Here is a 16,794-nt window from a genome sequence, read left to right as displayed (position 1 = left end):
CTTGGTCTTCTTAGCCCACCACAGCACTTCTCCAAACTCTCCTCTGCTTCCCTCCAAACTGCTCTCTGCTCCAACACCAATCCACTCTGCTTCAACTCCTCCTCTTGTCTGATTGAAGCTGGGGGTTTTTATCATGTGACGGGCTTCAGGTGCTTTAATTGGCTTCAGGTGCTTTAATTAATTTATAGCAAACTTTCTTCCCTCTACAGGGAATAAGGCTCCCTTCTGGTACTCTCCTGCTGCCCTCTGGCCATGCTGTATCACAATACATTCATAAGTATAGTTCCATAAAGCCTTATGGGGGGCACTGTCACACTCGGTGCTTCCTACTTTTCCTTCCAAGTTAGGCTTCATGTTGTCTCCTGTCCGCTCTGCCCTGCCAGTGCTCCAAACCTCATCATCAAATTCTCACACAGTCAACTCTGTGCCTCTATCAAGCAGTCCCATGTGCGGAACAATCTACCTGAGCTCATCTTCAAGGTCCCTACCTTGTCACCTTGAAGACCCACTTCTGTGCTGCCTATAGTGAATCAAGTTCACTTTTTTATAAATTGTTCGCTGTTGATCCCCTTCCCTTGACTGTCTACATTTCTTTTTTCTTAGATTGTGATTTTCGAGTAAGGGCCATTCTTAAGTGTTTGGAAAGTGCCTAGCCCATAGTTATTTTTGTGATAGTGCAGTTAACAAGGTGTCAGGGACAGAATAGGGTTTCACCTTCAATGATTTATCTCAGCCACCTTCTCTGCTCTCAGTGTTGGCCTTGGAGGGGTGGAGAAAATGGGATGAAGGAGGAGACAGCTTGCTCTGTTAGGTCCTTGTCGTTAAGATGGTGAAGGGTGGAAGAGGCTGGAGGTGACGTGGGTTGTCCTTGAGGTTCCCCAGTCTGTTTTCCCCCTTGAACCTTTCTCACAGCCTTGATTTTCCTCAGGTTTCACAGATCACTTTCCAGTTTCGATCTTCCCCTTCTGAAAAGCACTGGTCTCAGAACAAGTTCATGCATCTCATTGAAATGTCAAGCTGTAAAAGCTTTCATAATTTGATGTACTTTAGTATTCTAGTGTTTCATTAGTAAATTTATGTATTGTGATGAATTTGCTGAGCAGTAAGAGATCAGCAGAGGGTGTCCACTAAGACTGAATCTGTTGCTGATCTGTTGAAGGGCAGTAGGGCAGACTGTCAGGATGGGTTCCAAGGCATTTGAGGAAAATGGTTAGAGACCTGGAGGCAAAGAGATGAAGCGGGCTGTTCCTTGTGTCAAATCAGGGTAACAGAGCTAGGGTTTCTAGATTTGCCTGAATGTAGCTTGTTCTGTCTTTTTATTTTAGGGGGAGTCACACTGAGGGGGAGTCAGGCATAGTATAGATAAATAAATTAGACCATGCTCCAGAATGTCACCTCTCTCAACAATGGAAACTAATCTGGTGCAAGGCCACGAAATTGACCTCTGTTCAGCTAAGAGGTGGCAAAGTGAATGTTATCTTTAGAACACGTGAAGGTGGGGCCTGAACTTATTTGGTTTGATAAAAGTGTCACATGATGGTAAAAAGTATGAAAACCACTCAGTTATACGAACAGTAGGGGAGAGAAAATCAGACCGAAGTGACTGTAGTTGATTGTGTCCCTTTAAAATGTTAGATTTTATTCAGGGAAAGATGTTTGTTACCCAGACAACAGAGAATATGTATTTCAGTACCTAGGAAAGGAAAAGAACAGATGTTCTTATGTGCAGCATGGAGTTACAGCCAATTATCACCCTCATTAGTAAATATAATGCGGGCAGTAATTAAACTGCTTATTACTTTACCATTGCATGTGATAAAATTAATAAGCCATGAATACAAGGAAGAAGGGTATGGGGGGAGGAAACTCTTCCTTATCTGACGCTGTATGAGATTTTAAGTATTTTAACTTAAATAATAAAATTCATCAATGCTCCTTTTCCACACTAAAATGCTTTTTAGGTTTTGTAGACTTACATTTTGCCACTGCATTTTCTTCAGTATTATGCATTCTTCTGATTGTCTCCTTAAGAAAGTTCCTTTTGATTTGACATTTGACTCATTAGTATTACATCTTTGATAATTTGTGTTACTCTTCTTAAATATCTGAAAATGAAAAGGAAATTGGGTAAATCCCCTAAAAGTAAAATAAGGAAGTCTCTACTAGAATACCAGAAATATTAGTATTCAGCTTCGGGATCATGTAAAATTATACTGAGGCCTGATTTGTACATGGATTTTTGTACCAGTATAACTATTATGATTGGGGGGTATGACTTTTTTAATCAAAATGTTTATGGTGGTACAGCTTCCCTTTTGTAGATGCAGATACATTCCTATTATACCGGTATAGCTTATTCTCCTTCTTTTGGGCATCCACATCCTTTCCAGGTTAGTGAATACTGTTCTCAACTTTTACTGAAAGGAAGTAAGGGCTTTGATATTTGATATGATGGTTACGAACAAAGCACATTTTAGGCCTGATCCTCTTGTAATATACACTAGCATAACTTTATAGATGACAGTGGAGTTATGCCATTATACACTAGCTCAAGATTTGGCCTCTTGCCTATACTTTTTCCATACTTCTTGCCAGAAATAGAAAGGAAAACCTTTATTTTATGCTTTTATAAAGAGCATTGCAAAAACATTTTTTCTGTCTTGGTAATATAGGATAAAGGAAAGTGTCCTTGCCTATCCTTTTTTTCAGGTTCGGCTAAAGGACATATGTGGTCCTATAGATCAAACTGTAACACGTCATAGTGCATGGAAACAAGAAAAGGAATATTGTGTATCCCTTATTTTTTAGTTTATTTGGTTAATTGACTGAATTATCCCATCACACCCTCGTGACATGTTGGGAAACTACTCCAAAAAGTCCAATATTATGGCAGTGGTGGCTGAAAAGATGAATGTAAAAGAAAAACATTTGTCCTCTAAATAGAAGGAATGAATTATTTTTAAATTCCCGTAACTCTTTTTTCGTGTTGTTTTTAAATCTTCTAATCTCCCCATCAGCCTGCCCCTCTGATTTTGACCACTGGTGTATGCTCCCTCTCATCACGCTATCCTACACTCATCCACAGTGACTGCAACTTCCATGTTGATGACCCATTGGATCACTTTGTTGCATGTTTCCTCACCTTCACTTTATTAGTCCTGCAGCCCTGATTCAACTCTCCCATTCAACAAAAGGACAGTTCACTTTACCAAGCACTGCTTTCTCCAATCTCTCTGTTGGTGAGCTTCCCCTATCTGATGTAGGAACATGGGCCTTATAGAGTCCAGCATTATAGAGCATTATAGTCCAGTTCCTAGCTATCATGGGTAACCCTGTCATAATCCCATTTATAAACTCATTAAGATAGTTAAATTGTTTTCCTCTACTACTCCTATTGAAAGGCTGTTCCAAAATCTCACTCCTCTGATGGTTTAGAAATCTTTTAATATCCAGCCTAAACTTATTCATGGTTTATACCCACTTTGTTTTTGTGCCAACAGTCTTCTTTAGCTTAAAAAGCTCTTCTTTCTGGTGTTTATAACCCTGATGCATGTATAGAAAGCAATCATATCCTCTCTCTGCCTTCATTTTTCTAAAGCAAACAAACCAAGCTCTTTTAGTCTCCTCTTGTAAGAGAGGCTCTCCACTCCCCTGATCATCCTACTAGCTCTCCTCTGTACCAGTTCCAGTTTGAAATCAATTTTCTTGAAAAGGGGAACGTGGAGGAGATTAGTCACTGTCAGCATTGCCCATCAGCCCTCTCTCTCATGCTCTGTCACTTGGCCTTTCTGTGACTTCCAGTCCATCATTGCTGATGACTTCTTGTCTGTTCTCAGCCCTTTCCTCCTTTCCTTTTCTTCCCATTTTTGACATGTCAGCTGCCTTCAACATCATTGACCCATAGTCCTCTTCTTGAAATCTTGTCCTCCCTTTGCATCTGTGATCTGTCCTTGCCTGGTTCTCCTTCTACCTCTCTAATTGTTTCTTTGGAGGATCGGTCTAATTTTTCCCCTCCAACTTTTTTGGGGAGGGAGGGACAGGAGTATGGTTCCATGGGACTCTGTCTTGGGTCCCGTTCTCGTCTCTCTCTATACTTTATCTATGGGTAATCTCATCTGCAAAAACAAATTCAGATACCCACTCTATACTGATGACTTGCAGATCTACATCTCCTTTCCAAACTAAAATCTTGACCTGTCTCTTTGACACTTGTTGTCTAGCTATCAACTCAAGCTTAACATGGCTAAAACACAGTTATTAATCTTCCCTCCACCCAAGCCCTTCTCACTACCTCTTTTCTTGATCACTGTAGACATCATCACCATCCTGCCTGTCTCTCAGGTCTGTAATCTAGGTGTCTTCAACTCAGACCTCTCTCTAGGTCCTCACTTTCAGGCTATATTTAAATCTTGCGTGTTCTTTTCTGTATAACATCTCTATGATACAGCTAAAATACTCATCCAGGCCCTCCCCTTGCATCTTAGTTATTGCAGCACCCTTTTCTCTGGTCTTTGCAAAATCAATCATGCCCCACTCATATCCATTCAGAATGATGCTGCAAAGATTTTCCAGCCTTCTTGCTTTGACCATGCCATTTTCCTATTTGCTCCCACTTCTCTATTGCATCAAATATAAACTGCTTGTCTTCACTTTCAAGGCTATTTTGCCTTCATGGCCTATCCCCACCCTACCATTCATCTCTGGAGAGATCATTGCTGTTGAGATGTTGATGCTAGCCTCCGTTGCCCAATTGTTACACTTTCAAACAAGCACCTTTGTGCTTTCTTGCATGCTGCTGCACATGTTTGGGAGGAACTTCCCATAGACATCCTCATTATCCACCTTCAAATCCCTCCTCAGAACTCTCCTTTGTTGTGATGCCTACAAGAATCTTGACCACGGTTAGGTTGCTGCTGCGCTAGTCCATAGCTTATCACACTGAGCAATATTGTCCCTTTTTCTTGTACTTCCCCCTCTGGGGCCTCTGTCTGTCTCCCCCTGCCCCATGTTTTAAAGTTAGATAGTTAGGCCTTTGGAGCAGGGACAGCCTGGTTGTTCTGCTTGACACAGTGCTTAGCACAATCTGTGGTCCATAAGTAGGGCTGCTAGCGCTATGGTGATACAAACAGATAAAACTGGGAATTGAAACTTTTAAAATATGGTATCCTAAGACAGTTACAGACGGGAGCTCTGCACTTGTTCTGGGTCTGGTCAGTGCTTCTGTCTTTCTTTACCATAAGTTTATACAGTATCTAGCCCAGTGGGCTTTCAATCTTGATTGGTGTCTCTAGCTCCTACTGTTGTAACACAAACAATAAAGAATACTATAAAACAAGTTACCAGTCTGCCTCCTGCTGACAGAAATTTATAATAATTTGGGAAAAGTCCAGGTCCTTTCATTATATATCTTTTCTGGAGCAGCAAAGCAGTCCTGTTAGGATTCTTGTCAAACTATATTAAATGAATTGTTTGATGAAGTTCCTGGGACAAGCTATTGAAGTGTATAAGAGAAACAGTTTAATCTTGCTGTGTCGTGCTGTTACATGAGATTATATATTGCAATCCAGAATAGGGAACTCCCAATCTAAACTATTTTTCCTAACCTTCTTCAAGTACATGTGAGACTGACTCAAATGTAAAAAGCATAGCTTTTTGACCAGTCTCGGCTTGGAATGTGCAGCACTAGTCACTTAGCACCCCTTCCTCAAACTAATTTACCTTAGGCTCAAACATTGTATGTGGCAGGATCACTACTAAAAGGGTCTGAGCCTTTGTATAATATTGAATGTGAAAGTACAGTGGTCACTATTAAAAAGGCAGCATTTAAGTTACCACAGTTCTTTGAGTGCTTGTCCCTATTTGGAGTATTCCCGCTTGGTCTTTCCTCTGCACCCAGGGCATGTACAAAATGTCTCTCCATGGTAGTGGCTCACTTAAGGAATCAGGGTATTTTCATTTGTCCCTCCTTTAATGATTAGCTGCTGAAGTGTGCTTTTGTGCAAGGACCTGATGAGTCACATAGCTACTACAGCCAAACTTCTCTCATACCTAGGGTTCTTTCTCAAGCTTCTAAAGTCTATCTTCTGTCCTGCTCAAAGGATTCACTTTATAGGCGCCATATTCAATTTTGTAGAAGGGAAAGCTTTTCAGCCATAGGACAGATTTCTCTGAATAAGACAATGTATATTAAAGATTTGAAGTTGGCCTACACAGACATCATTATGTCATCCAGGAGAGTGAGCTGAATGCGCTCACGGCTGATCCACCTTTTATTCGTTTCATAAGGATAATGTAGTTCTTAGATCTGATTCTCTGTTTTTACCTAAAGTAGTGTCGATTTCCATGTTAATCAGTCTTATTAATTTGCCATTTTCCTCCTAAACCACATTCTAATAAAGGGGAATCTGTCTCCACATATAGGATGCCAGAAGGGCTCTCGCATATTATTTGGACAGAACTATGAGCTATCAAAAACATCTAGACTGTATGTATCTTATGCCAAGAATAATATGGGGCATACAGTTTATTCTTGGATTATTTCATGGTGGATTAAACAGTGCATTGCTGAGTGTTATATGGTAGAAAAAGTTCCTGTGCCTGTTTCAATTTGACCACGTTCCACTAGAGCTGTGGTTACTTCTTTCACTTGTCTGAGCCAGGTGCCACTTGCTGATGTCTGCAAAGCTGTGACCTGGGCTTCAGTACATGCCTTCACCAATCACTACACTCTGGATTTGGTTTCTTTAGAGGATGCTGAAGTGGTAAAGTGGTGCTTCAGTCTTTATTTAACCTGGACTCTGTTCCTGCCTCCAGGGTAGTCTCAGTACTGCTTATCAATCTAGCCCATAAATGGGACTATGCAGAGCCACTCCAAGAAGAAATGAAGGCTACTTACCCATAACTGGAGTTCTTTGAGGTGGCTCTGCATATTCAGACTTCCCATCCTCCTTCCCCTCTCTGTCAGTGTCCTGGTTGTGATGTCTCTGACTTTGTGGTGGAAGGTACTTAGCTGGGAGGGCGCTCCACCCTTTTTGTAGCCTTGCCCTTGGTATGTCGACTACACTGAGGGAATGGGCGGGGACACAAGAGCACCCTAGCTACACTGCTAGAAAAAGGGTTTTGCTGCAAGACACCACAAAGGGGCGCAAAATCCCACAAGTGGGAATATGCAAAGTCATCTCAAAGAAATCTGGTTACAGGTTCATTTCCTAGTTGTGATCACGTCAGATGGAAGGTTTGGGAAACTAGGCATGCTCCTGGTGGCCCTCCAGTGATCTTCCCAAAGGAGAAGGTGTCCATTAGGCTTCACCTTAGGTTTGTTCAGCCTGCCTCCTGCGGACAGAAATTTATAATAATTTGGGAAAAGTCCAGGTCCTTTCACATCACCCAAAACATCCACTTAGCTGTGTTCTACCCTAAGGCACATATAAGCAGGGAAGAAGTGAGATGGCACTCCATGGATATGGATAAGGCCCTTGCCATTTACTGACAGATAATAAAATCATTCTAGAAGTCACCAAAACTCTGTTGTTTGCAGGGAGGGTGAAGGGGGAGGCCTCTTATGCTCCCAGGCTGTCAGCGTGGATCTCAGGCTGCACAGTACTCTGCTACAAGCAAGGTTCCTCTTGGGGGCAGTGTGAGTGACCATTCAACAAGAGATCAGGCAGCCTTGATAGGACCTTCCGTGAGGGAGGCTATAACAGACACCTGTGGAGCAGTGGCATGGGCTCAATACACATTGTCACAAAGCACTATGCTTTGGAACAGGCAGCTGCCTCATATGCCTCTCTGGGTAGAGGGGTCCTCCATTCTGTAATGGGACATGGCTTCACGCACCCACCTTCTCAAAGAGGACACTACTTGTGAATCACCTGAAGTGCACTTCACATAGGTACAAGCACTTGGAGAGGCAACTTGTAATAACTGGAATTCTTCAAGGTGTGTTGTCCCTATGTGTAGTGTACTATCCCCTTCTTCCCCTCTGCCTCAGATCCCATCCTAGGGACCTGTGGTAGAGAAAGAACTGAGGTCATGATGATTGGGCAGCCTCTAATACCCTGGAAGCAAAGCACTAGGACAGCAGGATCACATGCATGGTCCAAAGGAACACAGTTGGAAAAGAATTCTCCAATCCCAGATGCCGGGAGTACATACACAGGCCTGAAGTGCACTACGCATAGGGGCAGCACATCTAAAGAATTCAAGTTATTACAGGAGAAGTAACCTCTCCTTCCCTGTACTTTGGAATAAGAAAAAAATGTGCTGTCTAGAAGTGTCTGTTGGTAAACATTAACTTTTTGTGGTAATCACTGTATCTTACTAATTCAGACCAGGTAGATTAGACTGTAGATTCAGACCAGGTTTGAGATGGTGGTAACTGGCTTGGTTGAAAAGAACACAATATTGTTCACGTTATTTTGCAAAGGACTCTTGCCTTGTAGTGGACAGAATGGATGGTGCTCATTTAGTGAGCAATCTAATATTTTCTCATTGTTCAATGTGTGTCCCATGCCTTATTTACTGCACGTCTTTTAGCTCCGGCAGTAGAGGCTCATGCATTAAGGTAACAGGTTTGATCCTCGCTGCCAATGCCCCGTGTGAGTAGGCGTTACATGAATATTTCCCAAATATTAATGAATTTATTTTCACAACAGCCCTGTGAGATGATTATCATCCCCATTTTACAATTGGGGAATGGAGGCAGAGAGTTTAAGGTAAAAAGTATCCACTAATTTTATATACCCAGTGTGAGAAACCTAGGACCTGATTTTTTCAGAGTACTTAGTACATACTATTTATATAGCACTTTATATACTCAAACTACAGCTCCCACGGACCTCACTTGCAGCCTTGCTCACTCAGCACTTCTATAAAACAGACCCCAGGGTCTTAAATTGGGCATCTAGAAAATGGAGAACACACAATTAGTAACCATCTGTGAAAAGTTTGGTTCAGGTGTCCTAACTAGCATCACATAGGAATGTGCACAAACAGGAACAGAGTCCAGTTCCTAATGGCAGCATTCAACTGCCTTAACCAAGAGGGCATCCTTTCTCTTTCCGCATTCGCTTGCTTCAGTCACTACATACCTTCTTTCTTAGGCAACAAATGAAACAGGTGTCCCTGCAGATAAATTTCCTTCACTACGGAACTATGATTCATCCCCAGAGGGAATCTGTTCTGTATACTGAAGGAGGCAGGGGTCTATCACAGGATGGCACTGGCCCTTTAAGAGGTACGAGGTCAGTACATCCGTGACTGGTAAGCTGACCGCCAGTTAGGGTTAAGAGAGGGCACCTGGGCCATGGGGACAAGACCTGGTGAGTCAAAGATGACTGAGAGCACTGGCAGAGAGAAAGAAGGTTGTTAGGGGGCTTATTCCTTCACCTACTTACTTCCCTGGTCCTTCTCGCATGAACAGAGAGCAACAATACCCGAAGTCCAAAGGTGCAAACAATTCGATGTTTGTTGGGGTGAACTTCCAGCAAGCATGATTCCAGTTTCCTTCCTTTGTGTCCCCCTTCCCAGCTCTGACACCAGAGAGCCTTACACCTGTGTCCCTGTTCCCATTCCCTCCCTTAGCAAAATGATTCCAATTCCCCACCCCCATTCCCTGTTCCAATTTCCCCCCCCCTTAGCAAAACATTATTCCAATTTCCCCACCCCCATTCCCTGTTCCCATTTCCCCCACCCACACACCCACCAACTTCTTGATTGACTGCAGACTATATAGTAAAACTTGAGTTCTGCTTAGCTATACCTTAACCAATCATTTTCCTGAAATTTAACTGACCAATCCTAACATATTGTAACATGATTATTTAACCAATTATATCCCACCACCTTAATTAGTTTACACCCAGCAAAATTAATTATACAGTAGACAGGAACAATCACAGAACCAGACAGAGATTATACAGACAAACAATAGCAAAGTTGGAACTATAATGACAAAACAATACAGAAATGAGGATTTCACATCCCAGCTATTGATAAGTGAGTTCTTGTCAGACAGGATGCTATCAAACTAAGTTTCCTTTTACATCTTCTAGGCACTTCCCTTTCTCTGGAGGCGATAGGCATTATCAGGACAGGATAGTATTCCTAACAGCGCAATAGCACCTTATTTCAATGTGACTAGTTTGGAATTTGAGGATGTGATCGTTCACTTCCCAATTTATGGCTGCCTCTGTTGCTTAGCCAAAGGCCTTAGCCTAAGAACAGGGCCTCAGACTGTCACAGTAAGAGAAGGACCTTACACTGGCAGACAGTGATTTTGATTCTTTCTTTTATACCTCTAACTAGCCAAGTGATAAGAATACACCTAAATTCTTAGAGTATAGGCAGTGGTGAGCTGGAGCCGGTTTGCACCGGTCCCCGGGTACCAGTTGCTAAATTTTGAAGCAGTTTTAGAACCGGATGTTAAAAATTGTTAGGAAAACAAATGTTATAAATTGATCTTAAAATGAATAATCTTAATCTTATAAAATGGTGTAGAAAATAATAGGGCAGAGGTTGGCAATCTGCGGCACGCCTGCCAAAGGCGGCAGGCGAGACGATTTTTACTGGCACGCTCCTGCCAGCCGGGGTCCGCTGGCCCCACTCAGCCCGCTGCCTGCCTGGGTGAACAGAACTGAGCGGGGCCGGCAGCTGGAACCCCAGACTGGCGGCGGGTGAGCCGCTGCCGGTCTGGGGTTCTGTCCGCCACCCCGCTCAGCCTACCGCCGGACTGGAGTTCTGGCTGCTGGCCCTTTGCCAGCTGGGATCCCAGCCATTGGCCCCTCTCAGCCTGCTGCCTGGCTGGGACCCCAGCTGGCAAGGGGCCAGCGGCCAGAACTCCAGTCCGGTGGCGGGCTGAGCGGGGTGGCGGACAGAGTCTGAGGTTCCGGCCACCGGCTCCTGCCAGCCGGGGTCCTGGCCGCTGGCCCCTTGCCACCCTGCTCAGCCCGCCACTGGACTGGGGTTCCGGCCGCCGGCCCCTTGCCAGACGGGGTCCCGGTGATCGGCCCCGCTTAGCCCGCTGTCATTCTGGGTTTCCGTGGGGGGCTCAGGTAAATGTAAAATGTAAAACTGGCACGGGAAACCATAAATTAATGAAGACTTGTAATACGGTGTACAAAATAAACTTCAAATGCAAAGGGACGAGGAATTTTAGCAGTTAAAGAGCCGTTTCTACAACAGATAGTTCAAGATTTATGTTGCTATGCGCGTGCGCATGTAATGTCACAGGCTGCGACTTGGTCGCATCCAAGTTTGTCCTGCCACAAGACAAACATCTCGTTTATTATTTTATTAACAGGGGTTGCACTTGCCTCGTTCGAGCACTTGCTCAATTGTTTTCTATACAATTCAACACGACCAGTGAGTCATAGTTGGGTCTGTTTGTTTCTAGTAAATTGCGTGTGATATTTCGTTGTGTAATACTAACTGGATTGTTATTCGAAGATTAAAGTTTTCTATTCAATATTATTTACCCTTCATAATGAAACGCCAGAAAAGCATTAGTGACTGGTTTTCCACTAAAATGACAAAATCATTAGTTGGTAGTTCTAGTAGTGAAAATAATAATTTAAATACTGAAAACGCCAATGACAATAATTTTGGCGATGAAAATATCTTAAATGTTGAATCATCTGAAAATGTGTCCGCAATGGAAGAGGATTTACATGATTGTGAAAATGTAGTACCCGATTGTTGGAGTTCTGAGCAGGCACAATATTTTTTAAAGAAATATAATGGCTTGATAGTTGAAGGCAAAAAACTTGGCTGTTCCCACTGTGCAAATATGTCACATTTGGGGGTCCTTGTAGGAAAATCTTTACACATTTCTTCGGAATGGCGAACGTGTACTATTAAAGCATCTGGAACTGATAAAAAAGTTCAGCAAGTTTCATTAAGAAAAAAAATGAAGGAACATTTCGAATCAAGCTCTCATTTGAGAGTTATAAATATTTTAAATGAATCTAAAAAAGAACCTCTCACTACAGTGATTGATAAAGTTACTGAAAAAAATATTGCAATAACCAGCAAAATTTTCAACATAGTTTACAGCTTAGTAAAAAGAAACTGACCAATGTCAGATATGGAGGATGAAGTAGAGCTACAAATTAAGAATGAAACTGATTTAGGGAACTGCCTACATTCTCAATTTTCGGCCATCAGAATCGTAGAGCATATTGCTGAATTAATAAGAAAACAAATTTTTAGTAAAATCATTGAAAACAATTCAAAGATTTGTATTATTATCAATGAAGCTTCTACAATTTCAAGTAAAATTGTGCTTGTAATTCTTATAAAATGTGAATTACAAGATTCTTCACCAACAGTTTTTCTCAATTTAGTGGAATTAGAATCAACAAAAGCAGAAAATATTTACAATGCTTTGAGAACTACGTTAACCGATACAGGATTTGACACGGAATATTTAAAGAAAAATTTAATCAGATTTTGTTCTGATGGCGTGAACACCATGCTTGGACATAAATCTGGAGTTGCTACAAGACTCATCCAAGATTTTCCAAACATTATAATTTGGCATTGTTTGAATCATCGGCTACAACTGGCTTTAGATGATGCTATAAATGATATCAATGAAATAAGCCATTTCAAGATTTTTTTGGACAAGATTTATGCAATTTTTCATCAGTCAAATAAAAGTTTGAACTTAAACAAGTTTCTGAAGAACTATATATTGAAATAATCAAAATAGGCCGTGTTTTTGGTCCACGATGGGCTTCTTGTAGCTTTAGAGCTGTCAAAGTGGTCTGGAGAGCTTATCCAGCTCTTTATATTTATTTTTCCAAAAATAAGAAATTTTCTGGCATGGAAAAAAGATTGAAAAACAAAGAATTTTTAAAAGACTTGGCATTAATGATTGATATTTTGGATGAACTTGCATTATTATCAAATGCACTGCAAGCGAGACAATTGAGTTTAACAAAGGCAGATAAGCTAATCAAACGAACAATTGATTTTTTCATACAATTAAAAGATAGTTTTGGTATACATGAAAATAAAATGAATGAAATGATAGAAAGTGATGCTTTTAAATGCATAGAGTTTGAAGATAATGTAAGGTTTAAATCACTGCCACGAGACAAAGTAATAGAGTGTATTATTGAAAAAATGAAGGCAAGGTTATTAAACGAAAATCACATTAAATATAAAGAAGATAATTTAGGTCATTCTAGTAATACACCTAAAATAGTTGAATTATTCAATGTTATGGATCCCACTCCATGGAATATTGAAGAAGTCAGGTTACCTTGGAAATCAGGAGAAGAAAAAGTGCATGAATTAAACAAATTCATAAAATTTGTAGTCAATTTAAATGATTTTCATGATTATGTAGAGAATAACATTCAATCAAAACATCTTCCTGATCCAGAAACAATAAGGAAGGCAAAGCAAATTATGAACACAATTGCAATTAGTTCTGCAGAAGCAGAAAGAGCTTTTTCGTTGATGAATATTATTTGTAGTGATAAAAGGGCGAATTTAACAATTACACATATCTCAAGCTTTATGACCATCAATTTGTTGGGAAAACCACTAAGTTCCTGGAACCCAATACCATATGTTAAAGCATGGATGAGAAGTCATCGATCCGCATTAGATACCAGAGTTCGTGTATCCAACACCAAAGATTAGGGAGAAGATTAAGAAGCCATTTGGAAATTACTACCTAATTAGTAATAAATAACGTACTTAAGTATTCTTTAAAATATTGCTTGTTGCATTGTATACTTCAACATGAATATATTACACTTTTTATTTTTAATAACTTAAGTAGTTCACATGTAATATTTTAAAATACAAGAATAATAGGCATTTCATTCTTAAATATTATTATCGTTTGCTTACTCATACATCTCTTCTTTTTATTTTCTTCTTTTCAAATGTATTTTAAATTCATTTAAGAAACCGATACTTTGTTTCTATTGTAATAAACATGTTAATAATGTTTTTTATTTTTTTTATTGTTAAGTATGACTCCCAATGATTCAATGCATTGCCACTTCTTATGGAAAAAGGTACAAAAAATACATACTGTGGCACATCCTTTAAATCAGAACTTTTTTTAGGGAACCGGTTGTTAAGATTTTGGCAGCTCATCACTGAATATAGGCCTTTACAGACAGGCCTGAATATCTATATCCTAACAAAGGTAGGTGAGAGCTGTCTGAGGCGGAAAGGTGAAACCAGGGTGGGCAGGAGGAGGAGGAACTGCAGCAGCAGAGGATGTCTGGTACAGAGAGCCATTGGGAAGAGCAAAAGCTTAATGGTGAGGACTGGTCAGAGTTGAGGAACCCCTGCTGAGTTAAAGGAGCGCTCGTGCAGACACCCCTCAGAAGGGGAAGAATCAGCCTGGTTAAGAGAAGCTGAGCCTAAAACAAGAGGGTTGATGCTGGAGGGGTGATCCTAGATGCAGGGGTAGGATTCACATGCAGAGAGGCCTGAGTGAATGGAATGCTGGGAAGACCCCTGGCAGTTGGCCTGAGTGGAAGGCTGCAAGGAACCTACACCCAAAATAAGGGGCTGGTCCTGGAAGGATGTTCCTGGACAGGAATAGGACTCTCAGGCAGGGAGGCCTGGCTGAGCAGAACACTGTGGGGAGGTTTGTCACAAAAGACCAGACTTGAGGCTAGAGGAGAAGACTCACAGAAGAGAAGTGTGTCTTGGAGCTCTGATAGAAGGCCTGGAGAGTGGGGCTCTGGAATAGGGGCTAAAGGAACTGACAGAAAGTGGTTCCTGGCTTGGGTGGGATACCTGGAAACAGTGACCTTGGAATGGGATTTAAAGAGCTGCTGCATTGTAACCTTGTTTTATTTTGGGGTTTTCAGAACTGTTTTTTATTGTGAGGGATGTGTGGACTGTGGTACTTAATATAAATAAAATGGTTTGAATTTGCTGCAGTAATCCTTTTCAAGTGCGATTCCAAGGGGAAACTGAGGCAGGCAGGCGTGTTGTGCCATGGCCATCTGTGGGAGGATGCTCCAGGAGGGGTTGCCCTACAACAGGGCCTTCAAAAAAATAGTAGGTGATCATATAATTAAGGACAATATCATAATGCATATGCACAAAGGGGCTGAATTAAGATTGGACAGGCAACCTTAATTTGTCACTTCCTAACTTTTGAGTGCTTGACTTTGTAACTTAAATGTTCTTCTAACATTGTGTGTGTGTGTGTGTATGTGTAATTTTTATGGTTTTTAAAAAGCAAACTGAAAAAACAGAAATGCCATGTGTTGTCTCATTGACACCCACGTAGATCATCAACAGGATGGGACTTTTTGATCCACTGTAGAGGCCTCTGTCACTTGAATAGCAATAGTAGGTTATCCTCTATGTATAACAGCACTAAAGGGGGATGTGACACACTTTCCCACTGGGTTTCGCAGATCTTTGCTAATAGGAGAGGAAAGGTGAGACTCAGAAATCTTGGGTTCCATTCCAGGCTCTGGGGAGTAGTGTCCTCTGTGTACAAGCCCTTCAGCCCATTTCCCACCCCTCCAAGCTTGACCCCTTCTACCCTGCCCTAGTTTTTTCTCTTTCCCATCCTGACTTTTTGTCCCAACCCCATTCCCCTCACCTTGACCAGTGGTTTTCAAACTGCGGGTCGCGACCCAGTACTGGGTCGTGGAATGGAAGGCACTGGGTTGCGGCAGCTCTGGTCAGCACCACTGACCGGACCATTAAAAGTCCTGTCAGCAGTGCTGCCTCCGTCTAGGAGCCGGACCTGCTGCTGGCTGCTTCTGCGGCACAGCACAGTCTGCGGTGCCAGGACAAGCAGGAAGCCTGCCTTAGCACCCCGCTGCACTGCTGACCTGGAGCCACCCGAGGTAATCCCATGCCCCAATCCCCTGCCCCATCCCCTGCCCCAACCTTGAGCCCCTCCAAACCCCACATCCCTGGCCCCACCCCAGAGCCTGCACCCCCAGCCCAGAGCCCTGCCCCCCTCCCACACCCCTGCCCCAGCCCAGAGCCCCCTCCTACACCCTGAACCCCTAATTCCTGGCCCCACCCCACAGCCCTCACTCCCACACCCCAACCCTCTGCCCCATCCCAGAGCCCCTCCCACACCCCAAACCCCTCATCCCCAGCTCCGTTGGGTCACGGGCATCAACAATTTTCTTCAACTGGGTCACCAGAAAAAAAGTTTGAAAACCACTTACCTAGACATCGCCAGTCTGTGTGCCTCCAGGCTTCTCATCCCAGTCCTAGTTCCCCCATCCTGGCTCTTATTATCTGACTTCTCTTCCCATCTCCTCATTCTCCATCTCTACTGGGTCCTAGTCCGAATATCCCTCCCTTGGATGAGGAGCCTGTCTGTCTTCCCCCTGGCTTCTTGTCCCAGTCTCTTTGCTCAGACAGTTACAGTTCTTCCCTCAGACACCCAGTCTGCAAGCAACCCAGAGCTGCAGTTGTAGGGAAAGTCCAGTTTAGCACAGCTGGACTCTTTACAGACTTTTTCTGCAAAGCTTTGGCAAAGCTCTGCTGAACATGTGTAAATTGTGATTTTTTCCCCAAAGGCTTATAACGGCCAAATTAGAGCAGATTTTCATAGGGATGGAAAAAGGCACGTCCTTATTGACACACAGGCCACCTTCCACTAAATTTCAAATCCCTGCTTCAAAAAATGGGGATGCTAGAGGTCCTCAAAAGGTCACAGATTTTTTTTTTAAATGGGGAAAATGTGTGGTTTTCCCCCTAATTTTGTTCTCAGAAACAGCTGAACCACCTGGGCTGAAAATTTCCAAAAAAATCCCAAACAACCTCCTCCCACCCCAAAAA

General features: G+C 42.3%; 2 protein-coding genes across 12 annotated transcripts in view; both read left to right on the top strand.

Moving 5' to 3' along the window:
* CDK19 (cyclin dependent kinase 19) overlaps positions 1-16,794 on the top strand; it is a 230,982-nt gene that overhangs the window by 78,533 nt on the left and 135,655 nt on the right. The gene's annotated exons all lie outside the window — the stretch shown is intronic.
* On the top strand, positions 11,047-16,436 carry LOC122465029 (E3 SUMO-protein ligase KIAA1586-like). Its single transcript, XM_043542806.1, is given in 3 exon segments — positions 11,047-12,659; positions 12,662-14,334; positions 16,425-16,436. Coding segments are annotated over 2 exon segments (2,166 nt in total). The 5' UTR covers positions 11,047-11,482; the 3' UTR covers positions 13,651-14,334; positions 16,425-16,436.

This window comes from Chelonia mydas, chromosome 3 (genome assembly GCF_015237465.2).
Source record: "Chelonia mydas isolate rCheMyd1 chromosome 3, rCheMyd1.pri.v2, whole genome shotgun sequence".
Classification (NCBI taxonomy): Eukaryota; Metazoa; Chordata; order Testudines; family Cheloniidae; genus Chelonia; species Chelonia mydas.
This window is presented reverse-complemented; position numbering and strand designations above follow the sequence as displayed.